Consider the following 17,244-nt stretch of genomic DNA (forward strand, 5'->3'; position numbering starts at 1 on the left):
GCTTAGCTCCTTTAGTCCCATAGGATAAATATTGTAGCATTTTTTTATAATAAAAATTATGTCATATTTGATACCATAGGATACTAATTATGAAACATTTTGTCTTATAAGATATAAACAACTTTATATCCTGTGGGACCAAATGTACCACAATATTTATTCTATAAGATCAAAAATATTACAATATTTATCCTATGCGACTAAAAGTGAAAGCCCGTAAACTGTAAGATCAAAAGTACAATACAGGCTATCGTGTGGGACTAAAAGTATAATTTTTTCAAAAAATTATTATTTTTTCCATCGTTGCCATCCACCACTACATATATCTTAACGACACAATTTACACTACATATACCATTTTTTAAATCATATTGTTTACCAAATTTTCACCCCAACTTCAAATTTGGTAAACTACAAAACTCTGTATATTTGATAATAAAAAAAAAGGTAGGAAAAAATGGGAAAGAATTAATGACTGGTTTTTTTTTTATTTATTTACAGAAGTTAGGAAGAAAATGCCAATTGGGGGCAAACAAAATAGGAAATACATAAAATAGTTTTAAAATTATATCTGAAAAAGTAATTATTACTAAAAGAAATGGTAAAAGTAGAAGAGCAGGTGGAGTTTACCAGGCAAATAGATGCTGTAGCTTTCAGTACATGTGACTCTGACAATAGTCGCTTTTACTCCAACAGCGATTTCTTTTCAGCTACGAAGTCACCTCTTTTCCATACTGTCTTTGTCCGTTGCGGCGTTGCCGACTATTTTACGCAATTCATGTGGATGAATAATTTACACAAACTGTGAAGTATATTTAACTTATATGCTAATTATATTATTAACTTAAATATTAATATTCTTATATGTAACTTAGCAATTTATACTTAAATTGGTGCCTTCAATACTTTTGGTCTGTTATTTTTTTCAAAAAATTTAAATTATTTTATTAGTTTCTCATTTCTCTCTCTTTCTTTAAATATGATTTTAATTATAATCAAATTAAATATGTGCATAACATGAATCGAATGCTAGCATATCAATATTTGATCAATACATCATTATAACTAAATAAAATAAAATAAATTATAATAAATTATTAATAAATAAAAAAAATACCAACAAATTTAATTAGACTCGAATTCATAATATTTTTTATATATATATTTTTAATTTTTTCTTAATAGGATTGCATGCACTTAATTAGGTAGTGGAGCATATGATTACAAGTCTCATGCATAAAGTATGATATTTTGCTAATTCTATTTTTTTTTAATTATAATTGATTGTATAAATATGTGGTAAATCTACAACCATGATTTTTGTAATCAACCAAATTAACCTAATCTCTTCATTAAGCAATTAATTAAACATGTTTTAATTAGTTTAGTCTCATAGCTCGTTTTAATTAGGGGCGAGCTTATAAATTCTTTAAAAAAATTATAAAACGTGGTAAAATGTTTGGTAAATATTTTGTAAAAGAGAGGATTTAAAGGGTACGTAGTTCCTAACTTGTTTTTGTGATATTAAAAGATTACTCCTTCGAATTAATTATCAATTTTCGAACAGCGCCAACAGTTTATAAATTTAGTTATTTTATTTTATCCTAACATTTCAATAACTAATGTAAAAATAAAATTTAAAGTCTTATAAGTTCTAAAAATATCTTATAAGATGTGCGGGTTTAATTATAAAACTTTTTAAACAATTAAGTTTAGCCAACCCTATGTTCCATATATTGTATTAGCCATATACATACCCCCAAAAAATAAAAATAAATAAAATAAAATTACTTATCACATACATAATGATTAATTAAATTTAGTCGCAATTAATTAGTGGAAGCAAGCATTAAATTCCCCAAAAAACACATAGTAATACACATTTCAACACTATAAATTACCTATCTACCAACACTAGCTACCTACATCAAAGAACCACAAATATTATATCATCAAACATGAAGAAGGCTCTTCATCTCTTCTCACTAGCCACTCTATTGATGCTCTCCCTAGCCCAAGCTCTCTTCCCTCCAAACACAAACATCAAAATTTACCATGCAAACACCCTACTCATCTCCCCATTCAGCCCTACAACGCAACTCTCATGGGAACACACTGTGCTCCAAATGCAGTCCAATGACAATGCCAGGCTGCACTACTTGTCCAGCCTCGCCTCCGCCCGGCCCATTGTGCCGATAGCGGCCGGCATGACCATCACTCATAATCCTTCCTACATTGTTAGGGCCAGAATTGGGACTCCGCCTCAGACGTTGCTCATGGCGGTGGACACCGGGAACGACGCCTCCTGGATTCCGTGCACAGGCTGCGTTGGATGCTCCGCCGCCAGTTTTGATTCTGCCAAGTCTTCCACCTTCAGGACCGTGCCTTGCCATGCCACGCAGTGCAGTCAGGTATGTACATATGTAATTAAGTGTCACTAGATAGCCTTTTAGCATGCATGACTTGTTCTGTTCTGTGGCTTGATCATCGTTTTTGTTCTGTTCTTTTGTTTGTCTTTTGGTCCTGTTATAAGGAAACTTTGCAGCAGGCATTGAAATACTAAACGGGATGAAATTTCTTGGTAAATACATATGCAGTGTGTATTTAACTAATTATTTATAATGATAATTTAATGCACTACAATTCTTATTATTAATAATTATGTTGTGATAATATCAAAATAATATATTAATGCTTAAGATATATTTGTAATTAGTGATAATTTACTGTAGAGAATTTTTCTTTTTGTTGGGAAGAAGATAAATTGATTGTAAGTCTTCAGGTACAAAAGACTAATCATATCACTAGCTATTTCTTCCACTCTCCGAGTCCCAATTAACAATTAATAATTAATTCCTTCTAGTTTTTGCCTTGTGAATTGAAATCATTTGCCTGTGTAATCATGTGACCTGCTTTGCAATCAGGGGGCCAGCACTATCCAATCTTCCTTGATTGGTGCATGTAGCAACATAGCAGCACATCTTATATGACTCTTTATCTTGTTACATTATATTACAATCTCCACATGTTCATCCATCAATGATCACTGTGTAAAATCTTTGCACATAGATTAACTATTACTCAGTCTTTTGACAATATCTTTGACCATAATATAATGATCATGCATGATCTATACCTTTATTACTTCAATTTAAATTTCATTCAGGTCCCCAGTCCAAGCTGCGGAGGCGCCACCTGCGGCTTCAACTGGGCCTATGGCGGTTCCTCCTTCTCCGCCAACCTTGTACAGGATACTTTCGGCCTCGCTCCCAACCCCATTGCCGGCTACACCTTCGGGTGCATCCAGACAGCTAACGGCACCTCCCTGCCGCCTCAGGGTTTGTTGGGCTTGGGGCGAGGCCCCTTATCTCTAACGTCACAAACTTCTGAGCTCTATCAGTCGACATTCTCCTATTGCTTGCCCAACCTCAAGTCCGCCAACTTCACTGGATCGCTGAAATTGGGGCCCGAAAACCAACCGAAGAAAATAAACTGTACTCCGTTGCTTAGGAACGAAAGACGATCGTCCCTTTACTATGCCAATCTCACGGCTATTAAGGTTGGTGGGCGTGTTGTCTGCATTCCTCCTACCGCTTTTGCGTTCAATGCCAGCACTGGTGGAGGTACATTCTTTGATTCTGGTAAGTTCTTGATAATTATTGATTTTTTAATCCTGAATTAGATTTTGAAAATAACTGAAGAATTTTACCCCTCACGTTTTTTCTCCTCTTTTCTCGATGGAACAGGTACTATGTTCACGAGTCTCGTGAAGCCGGCGTACACGGCGGTGAGAGACGAGCTCCGACGGCGGATGGGCAATGCCACCGTGTCTTCTCTGGGAGGCTTCGACACGTGCTACACCGTGCCCATCGTGGTGACCACCATAACGTTCATGTTCCCCGACCTAGACGTGACGCTCCATCAGGACAACTTCCTAATCCGGAGCAGCTACGGCACCACCTCGTGTCTCGCCATGATGGCGGCGCCGGACAACGTAGACTCCGTAGTGAACATCATCGGCAGCTTCCAGCAGCAGAACCAGCGCATCGTGATCGACGAGCTCAACTCCAGGGTGTGCGTATCCCGTGAACCATGCAGCAAGCTTGTTCCCCGGCTGCCGGTTAGATCAGGGACCTTCAATGCTCATAATTGAGGAATTTCGATCGGTTTTAGGGTTTTTTTGTTTATAATGTATGGATTTGGGGCATAGCGGTGAAGAGGCTGGAAAATCTGTAAAGACTTTGTTGATATAAAATCAACTGATAAATAATTGCATAAATATTATTTAAATTTAAAGTATAAAAAATATAAATTATAAATAAGCTAAAATTTAAATTTAAAGTACTTAATAAATAGAAAAACATACTGAATATAAAAAAAAATTAATAAATATTATTTTACTAACTAAAATTATTTAAAGTTGTTTGGTTTGGGTGAAGAGTGGAAGTATAAAGAAGTGGAAGTAAAAATAAATATATAACAAATAGTTTGGTATTTGGTTAGAAGGAAAAGATAGAGGTGAAGTAAAATTCGGTATATATGAAATCCATCTAGAGGCCGATTTTGTTTTTGTCCAAATTGAGCGGAAAAGTGGAAGTATAAAGCCAAAAAGACAAAAAAGTAAGTTTTTATTTTTATTTATTTTATTACACATATATATCTATATATGTAATTTTTCTCCAATTTCTTTTCTCCTTCTGGTTGATAATACTGTATATAATTATCAGAGCAAAGATAACAAAATCGCTAGAAATTGAATATTTTCATTAATAAAATTTTTGATATACTAAAATTATATTAATATAGTATTCATTCATTTATTTTTTAATACAAAATAAAGAGAAAGAATTATTCAATAAAATTATAAAAATGAATGTTTGTGGTGAATTAAATTATGCATATGCCCATATGGCATTGTGAGAATGGGGAGTAGTGGAAATAGAAATTAACATCCCCTGCCCAAACCTGAAATTAAGTTGAATTGAATCTATAAAGGTCTGTGTTTTTTATTGGATTTAGATGGGAGTGTGTGCTGTACTATTCCCAAATTCAAACTCAACATTCTCCCTTTCACACTTACACCCAACCATATCAAAACAAAATCATTGCACACACATCTCACATCTCTCATCTCTCTACTCACTAATTTTGCCACTAACCATAACAAAATACTGTACCACTCCTTTGCTCTGCAATCAAAACTCATAATCTCACACTCAAAATACAGTAAATAATTAGGATATATACAGTCTGGAACCCACACATTTGTGCATCCGGATTCATAACATAAATTCACATCTCTAACATTATTTCTATTTGTAATTATAAGTTCATTCGTTATTTAGTGTAAAAGATTTATATAAATATTTCATAAAATACATTATCTTGCATAATTTTATAAAAAATAGAAATATTTATGTATTTAAATTTAAATTTAATGGGTATTATTAGTATAATTTATCTTATATATATATATATATAACACATGAGAGTGTAATAAAAAATTTGGGATACACAAAAAAACACACATTCTCACACTTAAAACCCACACTCCCAACTATAAATAACCCACCTACTTACACTCCCTACTCCATCCCCACAACACAAAAACCAAGCCTCCCTCCTTTGCTCCAATGACCACCACTGCCCTTCTCTTCTCACTCGCCATCCTCTCCTTCTCATTGGCCCATGGCCTGCACCCCCGCAGCTGCGATGCACCCGAGCAGGGCTCCACCCTCAAGGTCTTCCATGTAAACAGCCCATGCTCCCCCTTCAGGCCCAGAACACATCTCTCATGGCAAGACACCCTCCTCCAGATGCAGTCCAACGACAAGGCCAGGCTCCTTTACCTCTCCAGCCTCGTCGCCGGCCGCTCCATCGTGCCGTTAGCCTCCGCCAGGGCCGTGGTTCAGAACCCCACCTACATTGTCAAGGCCAAGATCGGCACCCCTGCTCAGACCCTGCTGATGGCCGTCGACACCAGCAACGACGCCGCCTGGGTTCCCTGCACCGGCTGCGTCGCCTGCTCCTCCACCACTTACAACTCTGCCAAGTCCTCCACCTTCAAACCCCTGAAGTGCGGCGCCCCGCAATGCAGCCAGGTACGTTCATACACATAAGCTTAATCCCTGTACTGCAATGTCACGCGCCGCCGCTAGTGGTGTGGATTTTTTCTTGTCTGCACGGCGGAGGGTCAACGTAGCCCGTGAGGTGAAGGAGAGTTAACAATAGTAATAATTTGATTGAGATGAGGATGTGAGGAAAAGTGTAAAGGTGAAACTGTTTTTGGCATGCTGACAGGTCTGTCGGGATATGTGGTAAAGTTATTTTCAAAATAATCAGAACAGAAACCTTTTTTGAAAGAGGTGATAAAGTTACATCAAGAACAAACAATCATTGCTAATTCTTGAAATGCAAGGACAATATAATTAAGATTTATTAAGTTAAAATCATTCTTAGCCCAATTCTATTATATATTTTGTTTATTTAGTACATACATGTTGTGTAAATTATTATTATTTTTAAATAGAATATAAAAAAAATTATATTTAATTTATTCTTTGAGTTCATCATCGACGATTCTTCTTATGAAAAAGAATTAATATCCGTCTTTAAATACTGCTAAAATTAGTATGTCGTAAATAATTTTCTCTTTTGGGCAGGAATAAATCTGGGTTGCTTCAATTTCGATCGCCATTGCAGTCGGATTATACTCTTAGGATCATAGATTGCTCACAGACATATTTATAAATTATTTGTCAATACAATTGCAACATTTATGATGCAAAGGATAGGTAGGAATTCAAAATTTTGATTTTTCAAATTAAAAAAAAATGTAAATCACGTGAGTTGGGAATTATTTCCTGGGGCCGAGAAGATCCAATGTTAGCTCTGGCCCTTGATTGGGGCACCGCACACTGCAAGTCCCTGTCTTCATTCATTACCCCAAACAACAATTATCTTTCTTGAATTATTACATTTGCAATGATGATTAATTTATTACATTCAGGTCCCCAATCCCAGCTGTGGCGGCGCCACCTGCGGGTTCAACGTGACGTACCCGTGACTGCCACTCTGGTGCAGGACAACATCACCCTCGCTACTGACTCCATCCACGGCTACACTTTCGGTTGCGTCCAGAAGACCACGGGATCCTCCTTTCCGGCGCAAGGTCTGTTGGGATTGGGGCGAGGCCCATTGTCTCTGTTGTCTCAGGCTGGTGGTATTTACCGCTCCACATTCTCCTACTGCCTGCCCAGCTACAAGTCTGTGGGCTTCACTGGATCGCTGAGGCTGGGCCCGAACAGCCAGCCCATCAGAATCAAGACCACTCAACTGCTCAAAAATCCAAGGAGATCATCCTTCTACTATGTCAATCTCATGGCTATTAGGGTTGGTAGGAGAGTTGTGGACATTCCTCCTAGTGCTTTTGCCTTTGATCCCAACACTGGAGCTGGCACCGTCTTCGATTCAGGTAATAAAATGGCCTTAATCAATAAAATTTTTTTGCTCGAACTGAGTTTGACCGAATTAAATTAATAACAAAAGTGTGATGATGGAGTGTAGAATCAGGCTAGAATTTCCAAACTTTGTGTGGGTTGATTTTGTTTTTTCCATTTCAGTAAATATATGAGATGAGATTCTGCTTTTCCTGAGCAGGCACTGTGTTCACTAGTCTTGTGAAGCCGGCGTACACGGCGGTGAGAGACGAAGTGCGGCGGAGAATGGGCAACGCCACCGTTTCCTCCCTGGGTGGCTTCGACACGTGCTACAGCGTGCCCTTCAACGTGCCCACTATTACCTTCATGTTCTCCGGCATGAACGTGACGCTCCCACAGGACAACTTCATCATCCGCAGCAGCTCCAGCACCATCTCCTGCCTTGCCATGGCAGCAGCACCCGAAGGCAACGTCAACTCCGTCCTGAACGTGATCGCCAGCTTCCAGCAGCAGAACCACCGCATTCTCATCGATGTGCCCAACTCCAGGCTGGGGGTCGCACGTGAGCCATGCAGCTAGATTAGCAAATATGTGGGGTTAATTTGGAATTTTTGTTTGTTTTGGAGTGAGAACGAACTTTAGTGCCGACAGTCGGAAGAATGGAAAGTTGAGAATTACTAAAATCAGAAACATTGATAGTTTTTTAGGGTGGCTGTGGTTGTTGTACTAAGAGGAGTTCGTCACGGGTTGGTTTTGTGCTACTTTGGAAGTAATATGTTGTTGTTGGTGTGGCATTACGTAAAGCGTCACGGGTTCTAGCGACTACCTCGAGATGCTTAATTCCCATTGGTTGTCATAAACGTGTTCTTCTTCTAAGTTCTATCTATGATATAATTAATTATGGGATGATCAGATCACCCCACCCTCTTCACTCAAAAATCGTGAAAAGGGAATGACACCGCGTCTCAAAATTAATTAAAATTCAACTTCTTGTAAGAATAAAAATTATAAATTTTAAACCGAACTATAAAATAGGAAAAGTAATGTTTCAGTCCACTATATGCTTGAAATCTTTTCAATGTTGCTTTTCTGAACTACACCGAACCTAAATGCAACTTTATTTGAGGTTGCAAAAAATTGTACATATAAGAACTGTAGAAGTTTTTTTTTTTTTTTAATTTTAATATTATAGCATTATTAAAAATAAACTAAAATATCTATATTTCTAGAATTCAAATTTATAATTTTTTAATTATGAGACCACAACTATCGAAACAAAAAAAACTAATTGGCAAATACCATAAAAGTTGAACAGTGGCTTTGGGCTTGAGAATGGAATTCACAAGCTATGAAAATTTTGAAAATAATTGAAGTAGGGATTTCTTTAGCCCAACATCTCTGCTTCCCCCACTGGGCCACTCTCTATAGCTCTTCAAACTCATGTTTCTTCTGAAATTATTACCACGTAATTTTTAATAATGTAAGGGCAATTAATATGCATGAATGAATTTGAACGGGAAAAAATAAATTTAAGAATAAAAATAAATACATAGAAGGAATAATTTATTAAATTATTTTTATGTTTGATATATACTAAAGGAATAAGAAACGAATTAAATAAAAAAAATCTGAATCTAATGACATTTGATCGTATGTTCAGTCAATCACAAGAAAACTTATAAATAAGAAAATATACAGTGCACACATATGTTCCCCCTCCCTCCAAATTCCATTTACTCTTGGCCTGTCGAGGGAGAAACTACCAATTGAGCACTGTTGTATTGTACGATCTTGTTTTATTAATAAAATTTACATTTACCAAAAAAAAAAAAATTCATTTACTCCCCTAATTTATAGGTTATTTACACAAGTTAATTTTGTCTTTTACATAATTACAAAATATCATCATTAACAATCAAAAAGTGCGAATAGTTTGTGTAATGATGTTGAGATTTTTAGAGGGTGTATGTGTGTAATTTTTTAAAAAGGCAAGTGATGGTTTATGTAATGATGTTGATATTTTTTATGGGTGTATGTAATTATTCAAAAAACATGAATAGTTAGTATAAATAGATCGTAAATCAAAGAATGGTAAAATAAATTATTACCTATTCTTTACAGCACAGTTTACAAGAAAAAATGCCAACTATGATTATTTCTTTTTATTACAATGAGTGTAAAAGTAAAAGAAGTTTGAAGGCAACATCTCTATTTGGTTGAAAAGAAATGACTGTAAAAGCAATTTTTGCTACTAATATTGATGTCAACAATACATACTCACACACAGAACCACATATGTCAACAGTGCATAACTTATCCCACTCAGAAAGTTAAATAGAAAAGTGAGTGCTAAAAGTATATCTATATATATATATATATATGCTACTTTTTCTTGTTGCCAAAAGCATATATGAATGAAGTGTCCTTCATCAAAAGTGGAAATATTATAATGCAAATCAGATTTGATCGAAATCATTTCATTAAATTTACAATTTCAAGAGTAGCGAATCATAAAGTAGAAGTTTTATTTTTTATGTAAATAAAAACTTCACAGCTCTGAACCCCACACATAGATGAAAGGTCGTCGGAGATTGAGAAAATAAAGACAAACAAAAAGAAGGCTATTTGTGTATGAATTGGATGCTGGTTATGTTATCTGTGTTAAACGGTCTTTTTTTTAATTTACTTTTGTATTTACGTAACAGTATCACAACAATACGTGTATGATGTATATTTTCACTTTTGAAGTATAATTCAATTTAGTTATATATTTAATTTTTAAAAGTTATATATGTATATATATACGTATATGTATTTCTTGATATAGAAGGGGTGGGGGTGGGGGTGACAGGGGCACGTGAATGGGCACCACAAGGGATGGGTGGATGTCATGGTTGGCTTCATATCAACGCGAGCTGCCAAAATGCCCAAACTCATCAGACTCCCACAAATGCACTAAACCAACACATACACATACAAAAGGATGACACTAACCTTGAAAAGTAGGTCAGAAAGTTGGATTAGTATCATTACCTCCTTTGACCAAATCCCCACCTTTTCTTCTTTCATTGCCCATTCCCCACTCCCCACTCCCCACTTCCTTTTACCCATTTAACCCACCTTCATTTTTTACCATATAATAACAACACTTTTTTACCAGAAAGTTTTACAAGCACTAGCTACTTATCTATTTATTTCATTAAACAAACAAGTATTCAAGGTCTCCAACTGGGACCTTCGTATCATCTAACAGGGCCCGTATTTATCACAGTTTTAAACTAATATGTATGGTGTACTGCACACTATGAATCACATTTTAAAATAAAAGTGCACGTGAAATCGTACAATTAGACCAACAATTATAAATGTTGACTTTCCACGATTAGGTACAATTTTTGCTATCCTTACTATTACACTCTCTATTTGAGAACCATAATCCAAGCAAGAACTTGAGCATTGGAGAACTTCTGACTTATCCCTAACACAGTTTTATTTTAGATAGTTGGTGCACTGGACTTAGCAAGACACCCCAAACACTTGCTAAAATACCTTGGTTTCAACAGGTCTATAATGGTGAGTGTAAAAGACTACTAATTATGTGTAGTAGTGATGATATGATAGGTGAGAATAAAGAAACAAAAAAACACATACAAATATGACTGTTTTCCCATTTTTACCTCAACCTCTACACAGGTCTAGTGGAACACTACTTTTTTGCTTTATCAGTGTTCCCATTTCTCCAATTGTAGTCTATATTATCCAAATGCTAAGTGGCCTAAAAATATACGTGCTATATGTACAGATTTTTTTTAATAGAATTTATTTTTTTTTTATATATATAATATGTATATTTTAAATTAAAAAAAAATCGTATATCTGCCCTCCTTTTCTCTTTAATACTTCAGTAATACGCTATACATGGGTATGTTTGAAAAATAAATAAGTAACTTGAAATGACCTAATTGTCCCTCAAACTTAGCCCCAAAATGCTAGTGGCTCAGCTCTCTTGGATTACCACACTGTTTAGGGTTGGTTGAGTTCTTATTCCATGTTAGCAGCTAAAAAAGAAAGAGTTGAAGTAATCTCATCAAGGGTGGATGGAATGAGAGTGAGAGGGAGAGGGAGAGGGAGAGAGATCGATGGAGAGAAATGATGATCAAGTACTTCCCAAACATCAAGAAACCTCATCATCTCTCCTCTCTCAAAACCCTAAACTCGAAATCCCCTCAGCCTCAGACTTTCCTAGAAATCATCATGACAGGCTGAAGAGGGATGAGTGGAGTGAAGGCGCGGTTTCCAGCCTGCTCGAAGCTTACGAGGCTAAATGGACCCTCAGAAACCGGGCCAAGCTCAAGGGCCAGGACTGGGAGGATGTGGCCAAGCATGTTTCGGGTCGGGCCAACGGCTCCAAGTCCGCCAAGACCCAGACCCAGTGCAAGAACAAGATTGAGTCCATGAAGAAGAGGTACCGGTCGGAGTCTGCCGCCGGTGATCCCTCCTCTTGGCCGCTTTATCCTCGCCTTGATCTTCTTCTTCGTGGGAATGGTACTGGCCCAGCTGCAGCTTCGGCTTCTGCTGCCAATCCTCCTCCTCCTCCTGTGGTGACGGTGGAGTTGCCATCATCAGCACCGCCACCTCCGGCGCCGGCGGTCTTGGAGCAGGGGAGCGTCGGGCAGGACTCGCATGGTACGAGTGGTGGTGATCGGCTGGTTAAGGTCAGTGGATATTCACTCGCCATGCTTGTATGCAGGGGCTAGAACCGTACTGCCATCCTAGCAAAACCCAACTAGTTCGGAGTAAAATTCACATAATTAAAACACACATATTACGGGGAAAAATCTTATTCAAATGAAATTAATTAATCACAATAAATGTGATATATACCAACCATACCATAAATATTGATATATAATTGATTTAGGTTTAATTGAATTCTCCCATATTCACAAAAAGAAAAACAAAATAAAGGAATAAACCATGAGGGTGAAATTCATATATTGTTAGAAGAAATTATGTGTTAGAAGTCCTAATATATATGTCTTTGTGGCATGATGATGATCAATATTTATAGTTAATTAATTTAAGTGTGATGTATATATATATATATGCTTGATATATATTAATTAGTTCAACTAAGCATCATCCAAGAAATTAATACTATATAATATATCTTTCTTTCTCATCAATAAAAGTCTATTTTTCGTCCTGGGACAACAAATTTTTATTAATAAATCAATTGGAGTTCATTGTTTTTCTATATATTTTATTTCCAATTCTATATAAAGAAAATTAAGACGAATTAGAATTTGAATGTCTATATCCGAGTTATTAGTTATGTCTTTCTCATCTCTCAATGTAAAAATTGTCGAGTTTTTGTATTCTGAAATTAAAAAAAAAAAGGGATGAAATACATATACTTGAAGTATTAATGCATGCAAAAAACAGGAAGATGGCTGCAATCACGCCGGCGCCAAACTAAGCAATGTTCAAGAATCTGAAAAGAATCCGATTGACGACACAGACAGTACTACTCCAGCAATTTACGCCGAGAAGGAAAATCCCAGCAGAAAACCCTGTTTGAAGGCTGAGCGGAAGGGAAAGGCAATGAAGAAGCGGAAGACTAGGGAAGAGTATTGGGAGATAGGGGACAGCATTCGATGGCTGGCGGAAGTGGTGGCGAGGTCGGAGCAGGCACGAATGGAGACGATGAGGGAGATCGAGAGAATGAGGGCTGAAGCTGAAGCCAAGAGAGGGGAAATGGACCTCAAGCGGACGGAGATCATTGCTAGTACTCAACTCGAGATAGCTAAGCTATTTGCGAGAGGATCAGTTGATTCTTCTTTCAAGATTGGGAGAAGTTGACATGACATGATCCTTACTGTTTTTCTTTTTTACGTGTATTGATAGCGTTTATGTAGTAGAAAAATGAAGGGTTAATTGTTAGTATAGGTAGTTGTAATAGGAGATCATATATATGTGCATTTGAGTATGCAGTAAGTTTGTCTTAGTGTGGGATTGAGATTAAAAATAACTCGACTTAGATTTCATTATAAAATAATTCGACTCAAATGGTTGAGCCATCATCAAAAGAGCTAATTATTTGAAAAGTGGTTCATACTCTAGTCTTAGTGAAGCTCAGCTGAGAAATGAGGTGAAAGAAAATGATGGGCAGGCCCAGGCTGCTGCTAGTTATGGGTTGAGGTTGAGGTTGCCTATTATCAGTCACTCCTGTTTTACAAGGCAGCTGTTTTGTCAACTGAAAATGTGAGATGGACTTTATGCAAAATTAGTTGCCTTGTCAAGTCGGAACCATCTTCAAATCATTTGTTAATTTTATTTTATTTGTTATTACTTATGACTTTATACATTTGAAAAATCCACTTGTGGTAGTAATTTCCTTGTTAATTGAAGACAGTGATGCCATTGCTATTTGTTACATATTGTTATTCATTCTTATTTTGGATGAGTTATATAAATTTGTACTAAAAATATACATGACTAAGCAGATGAAATATTGAAAATTATATACTTTCAATCTTTTTCACACACGGTCAATATAGTATGCGTATCTGCATCATGCAAAAATTGTTGTAATTTTAATGAATCACATGAAGAATTTAATGAATTAGGTTGAGAAAATATGAAAAAATGATTTGTCCCACATAGAAGAATGATGGGAAAAGTGAAAGAATTTGATAAATATATAAAGGATCATGGGGGGTTGATTAAATTGTACACAATGCAATACTGATACGAAACGTATATTTTCTTCAAAATAAGTAGTGCACTCTGCAATTCAATTATTTTTCGAATAACAACTCTCATTGTAAGTTATCTGTTTATTTTTTTTATTGTAAATAATATATCTAACTATTATATTATATTGTTCTAATGTGGCTGTTATTACTTTTGATCTAAATCCAATTATTAAATTCAAAACGTTATTTCTATTATTCGAAATTGAAATTTTTTTAACAAAAATAAGAATAGAGGTTCTTGATACATCGAATCAGATTGTGTTTGAATGAAAATATATGTATATAAAGAAACGCAGTGACAAAATATATTTTATAATTAATAACTCAAATTAGGAGTCAAATATTTGAAATTCTTGGTAAAATGAATTTTTTAACTCGATTCAATCAACGTATTTTATAGACCTTCTTCATATCTATTTAGATATTAATTTAATTGTTTTGTAAAAATTAATTCAAAATCCTCATTCATGAAATTATTCACTAATTTAGACATCCTCCTCGTCCATGGAATTGTTCAGTAGTCAACTGTTAATCCAAAGTAAAAGTTAAAAACCACAAGAAACACACACCTACTTAGACGACCAAACCCCATATTCCTAATAATTGTTCACATTAATTATAATAATCAGTCGAAAAAACTAGTTGGAATACTCATCTCAAAGTCAACATTGTACACCCAACTGAAATAATCAATGTGCTGCAATCTTTCCTCTCAAAGGTTGCAAGAACAGGACAGACTACCCAAGATCGTACGAAGTTTTGAATGATCATCAGCTATGGATGTCGTGAAGAGGAGAGCCGTCAAGAACCTGGTCTCGAAGCTCACCTCTGTCTCGGAACAAACCCGCACTGAAGCCCTCTGCGAGCTACGTTTGCTGTCCAAGAACGACGCCGAAAGTCGGCCTTTGATTGCGGAAGCCGATGCCGTACCCTTAATCGCCGAATCCCTTTATTCCCCTGCCGTAATTCTGCAAGAAAACGCGACCGCCACGCTTTTGAACATCTCAATCTCCTCTAAGGAGCACCTCATGTCGTCGCAGGGTTTCCTCGACGCCCTCTCACATGCCCTCCGCCATCCCGCCTCCCCTTTCGTCGCCCAATGTGCCGCCGCCACGATTTTCAGCCTTTTGAGCCTGGAATCGTTTCGCCCCATTATTGGGCACAAGCGGGATATCATTTTCGGGCTCGTGGAGATTGTGAGGAATCATGGATCGGCTGCGAGGTCGATTAAGGATGCTCTCAGAGCCCTTTTCGGGGTGGCGCTGTATCCGTTGAATCGGGCGCAGATGGTGGAGCTTGGGGCGGTTCAGGCCCTGTTTTCGTTGGTCGTGAAGGATGGGAGAGTTGGGCTGATTGAGGACGCCACCGCCGTGATTGCTCAGGTGGCCGGGTGTGAGGAGAGCTGGGAGGTGTTCAAGAAGGCTTTGGGGATTGAAGTGTTGATGGACTTGTTGGATAATGCGACTGGATCGAGTTACAGGGTTAAGGAAAATGCGGTTTCTGCATTGCTGAATTTGGTTCAGGTTGGGGGAGAGGAAGTTGCAAGTGATGTGAGAGGGAGGATGGAGGCGAGGGTGGTCGATGGAATTCTTGATGTGGCGGAGAACGGGAGCGAAAAGGGGAAGAGCAAGGCCTTGGCGCTTTTGAAAGTTCTTGAGGCTCAGGACGCGCGGTTTGAGGCCTTGACGAGCCACTCTTCATGAAAGTTTGAGGTTTTGTTCTACCGTGCTTGTAGAGATGTGTTTCAGTGTATTTTGTGTCTGTATATCATGTTATAGGATGAAAAAGTTGGTGAATTGAATCACTTTCTATCAGGACTAATGCCACGATGAATCATGTTTGGTTTCAACATACTAACATGCTAATATTATGATCATGATTTGTGAAAGGTTGAGAGATTGCATAAGAAATGTTTTGTTGTGCTTAGAAGAATTACATTTTAACACAATTTACGTATCATCAAGCGATTAAGCTTTCGTTATGTTGCCTGTGCTCGTTCTATGGGTATGATGTTGCTGTATGATTTTGATTCTTGCCGTGTGGCATAGCTACTGAACACACGATCCGCCAAATGAGATAAAATGCTGATTAAACTTGTGGGATTTATTCTGGAGGGTGCTTGATACAATGATATCGTCCTTAATTAGAAACTGCATTTGTTGTCATTGATTCCCTCGTCTGTTTTTGCCTTATTCTAATCTGTCTCGGCTTAAGTTGTCAAACGTATGCTAGATAAGTGCTGTTGTTCTTGGGGGAAACGTCTGCAGCTTCTCCACCATTTTAACTGAAAGCATCATACTTTCTTCAGGCGTTAGGCATTGTAGAAAGAAGAACAGTAATTGAGGAACGAAAGCCTCAGAAGAAAATGTGAAACAAGGGCCTGTCTTTTACATGGAAGCTGGCGGAGGATGAGGCGTTAGGTTAAAGACAAAAGGAAAGGGATCAGCGTCGATAAGAATTGTCTAGTCCTGTAACGTTCTCGCAGTTTTCAACTGAAGATTTAATATTTGGATAGCTGAAACATGGGGAATGAGTTTTTTCTTACTTCACATAGAGAGAAGCATGAGTAAGAAGTTCACGTTAGAGCTCAGAAATTGCTTCTATGTCTTTAGTAAAGGTTCAGACATTCGGAACCATTGGGTCTGATTCTTTCTTAGGGAGTTTTCCTTTTCTGCATTTCTCAAATACATCGATATGACATGAATGCAAGAGAAACATTCATACACCGAATGGAAGGCATAGTTTAGGCGCTTGCAAATAGCCCAAGACGTCGAAGAAATGAAAATAAATCCAACATAACTAGCTTGGGTTGAGTGCAGTGCTGTGAAATTTTTTTACAACCATTCAGACGACCCTTTATACGGTCTGAACATAGGACGAAGCCGGGAAACTGAAGTTTGTGGTTTCATCTTGAAATACCATATATAGGGCGAAATGAAAAAGATAGATACTGCAGTATGCAACTGTGCAGGCAAGACTATGGGAATCATCTCATTCTTGGTCCTGCTCTGGGCATCAGGCTCAGATTCTCAAGTTATACTTGTGAA

General features: G+C 37.1%; 3 protein-coding genes and 1 pseudogene across 3 annotated transcripts; all 4 read left to right on the forward strand.

The window, feature by feature from the left end:
* LOC105169868 (aspartyl protease AED3-like) lies at nucleotides 1,918-4,270 on the forward strand. The gene is made up of 3 exons (XM_011090424.1): nucleotides 1,918-2,411; nucleotides 3,167-3,641; nucleotides 3,747-4,270. The coding sequence occupies exons 1-3, from the start codon at nucleotides 1,959-1,961 to the stop codon at nucleotides 4,151-4,153; spliced, it is 1,335 nt and encodes a 444-aa protein (XP_011088726.1). The 5' UTR covers nucleotides 1,918-1,958; the 3' UTR covers nucleotides 4,154-4,270.
* On the forward strand, nucleotides 5,570-8,345 carry LOC105169877 (annotated as a pseudogene).
* Nucleotides 11,480-13,522, forward strand: LOC105169886 (trihelix transcription factor ASIL2). Its single transcript, XM_011090442.2, has 2 exons — nucleotides 11,480-12,154; nucleotides 12,885-13,522. Exons 1-2 carry the CDS (start codon nucleotides 11,579-11,581, stop codon nucleotides 13,299-13,301), a joined length of 993 nt encoding a protein of 330 aa, XP_011088744.1. The 5' UTR covers nucleotides 11,480-11,578; the 3' UTR covers nucleotides 13,302-13,522.
* LOC105169897 (U-box domain-containing protein 11) lies at nucleotides 14,817-16,853 on the forward strand. The gene is made up of 2 exons (XM_011090452.2): nucleotides 14,817-15,909; nucleotides 16,506-16,853. The coding sequence occupies exon 1, from the start codon at nucleotides 14,974-14,976 to the stop codon at nucleotides 15,898-15,900; it is 927 nt and encodes a 308-aa protein (XP_011088754.1). The 5' UTR covers nucleotides 14,817-14,973; the 3' UTR covers nucleotides 15,901-15,909; nucleotides 16,506-16,853.

Source organism: Sesamum indicum, linkage group LG1, assembly GCF_000512975.1.
Source record: "Sesamum indicum cultivar Zhongzhi No. 13 linkage group LG1, S_indicum_v1.0, whole genome shotgun sequence".
Classification (NCBI taxonomy): Eukaryota; Viridiplantae; Streptophyta; class Magnoliopsida; order Lamiales; family Pedaliaceae; genus Sesamum; species Sesamum indicum.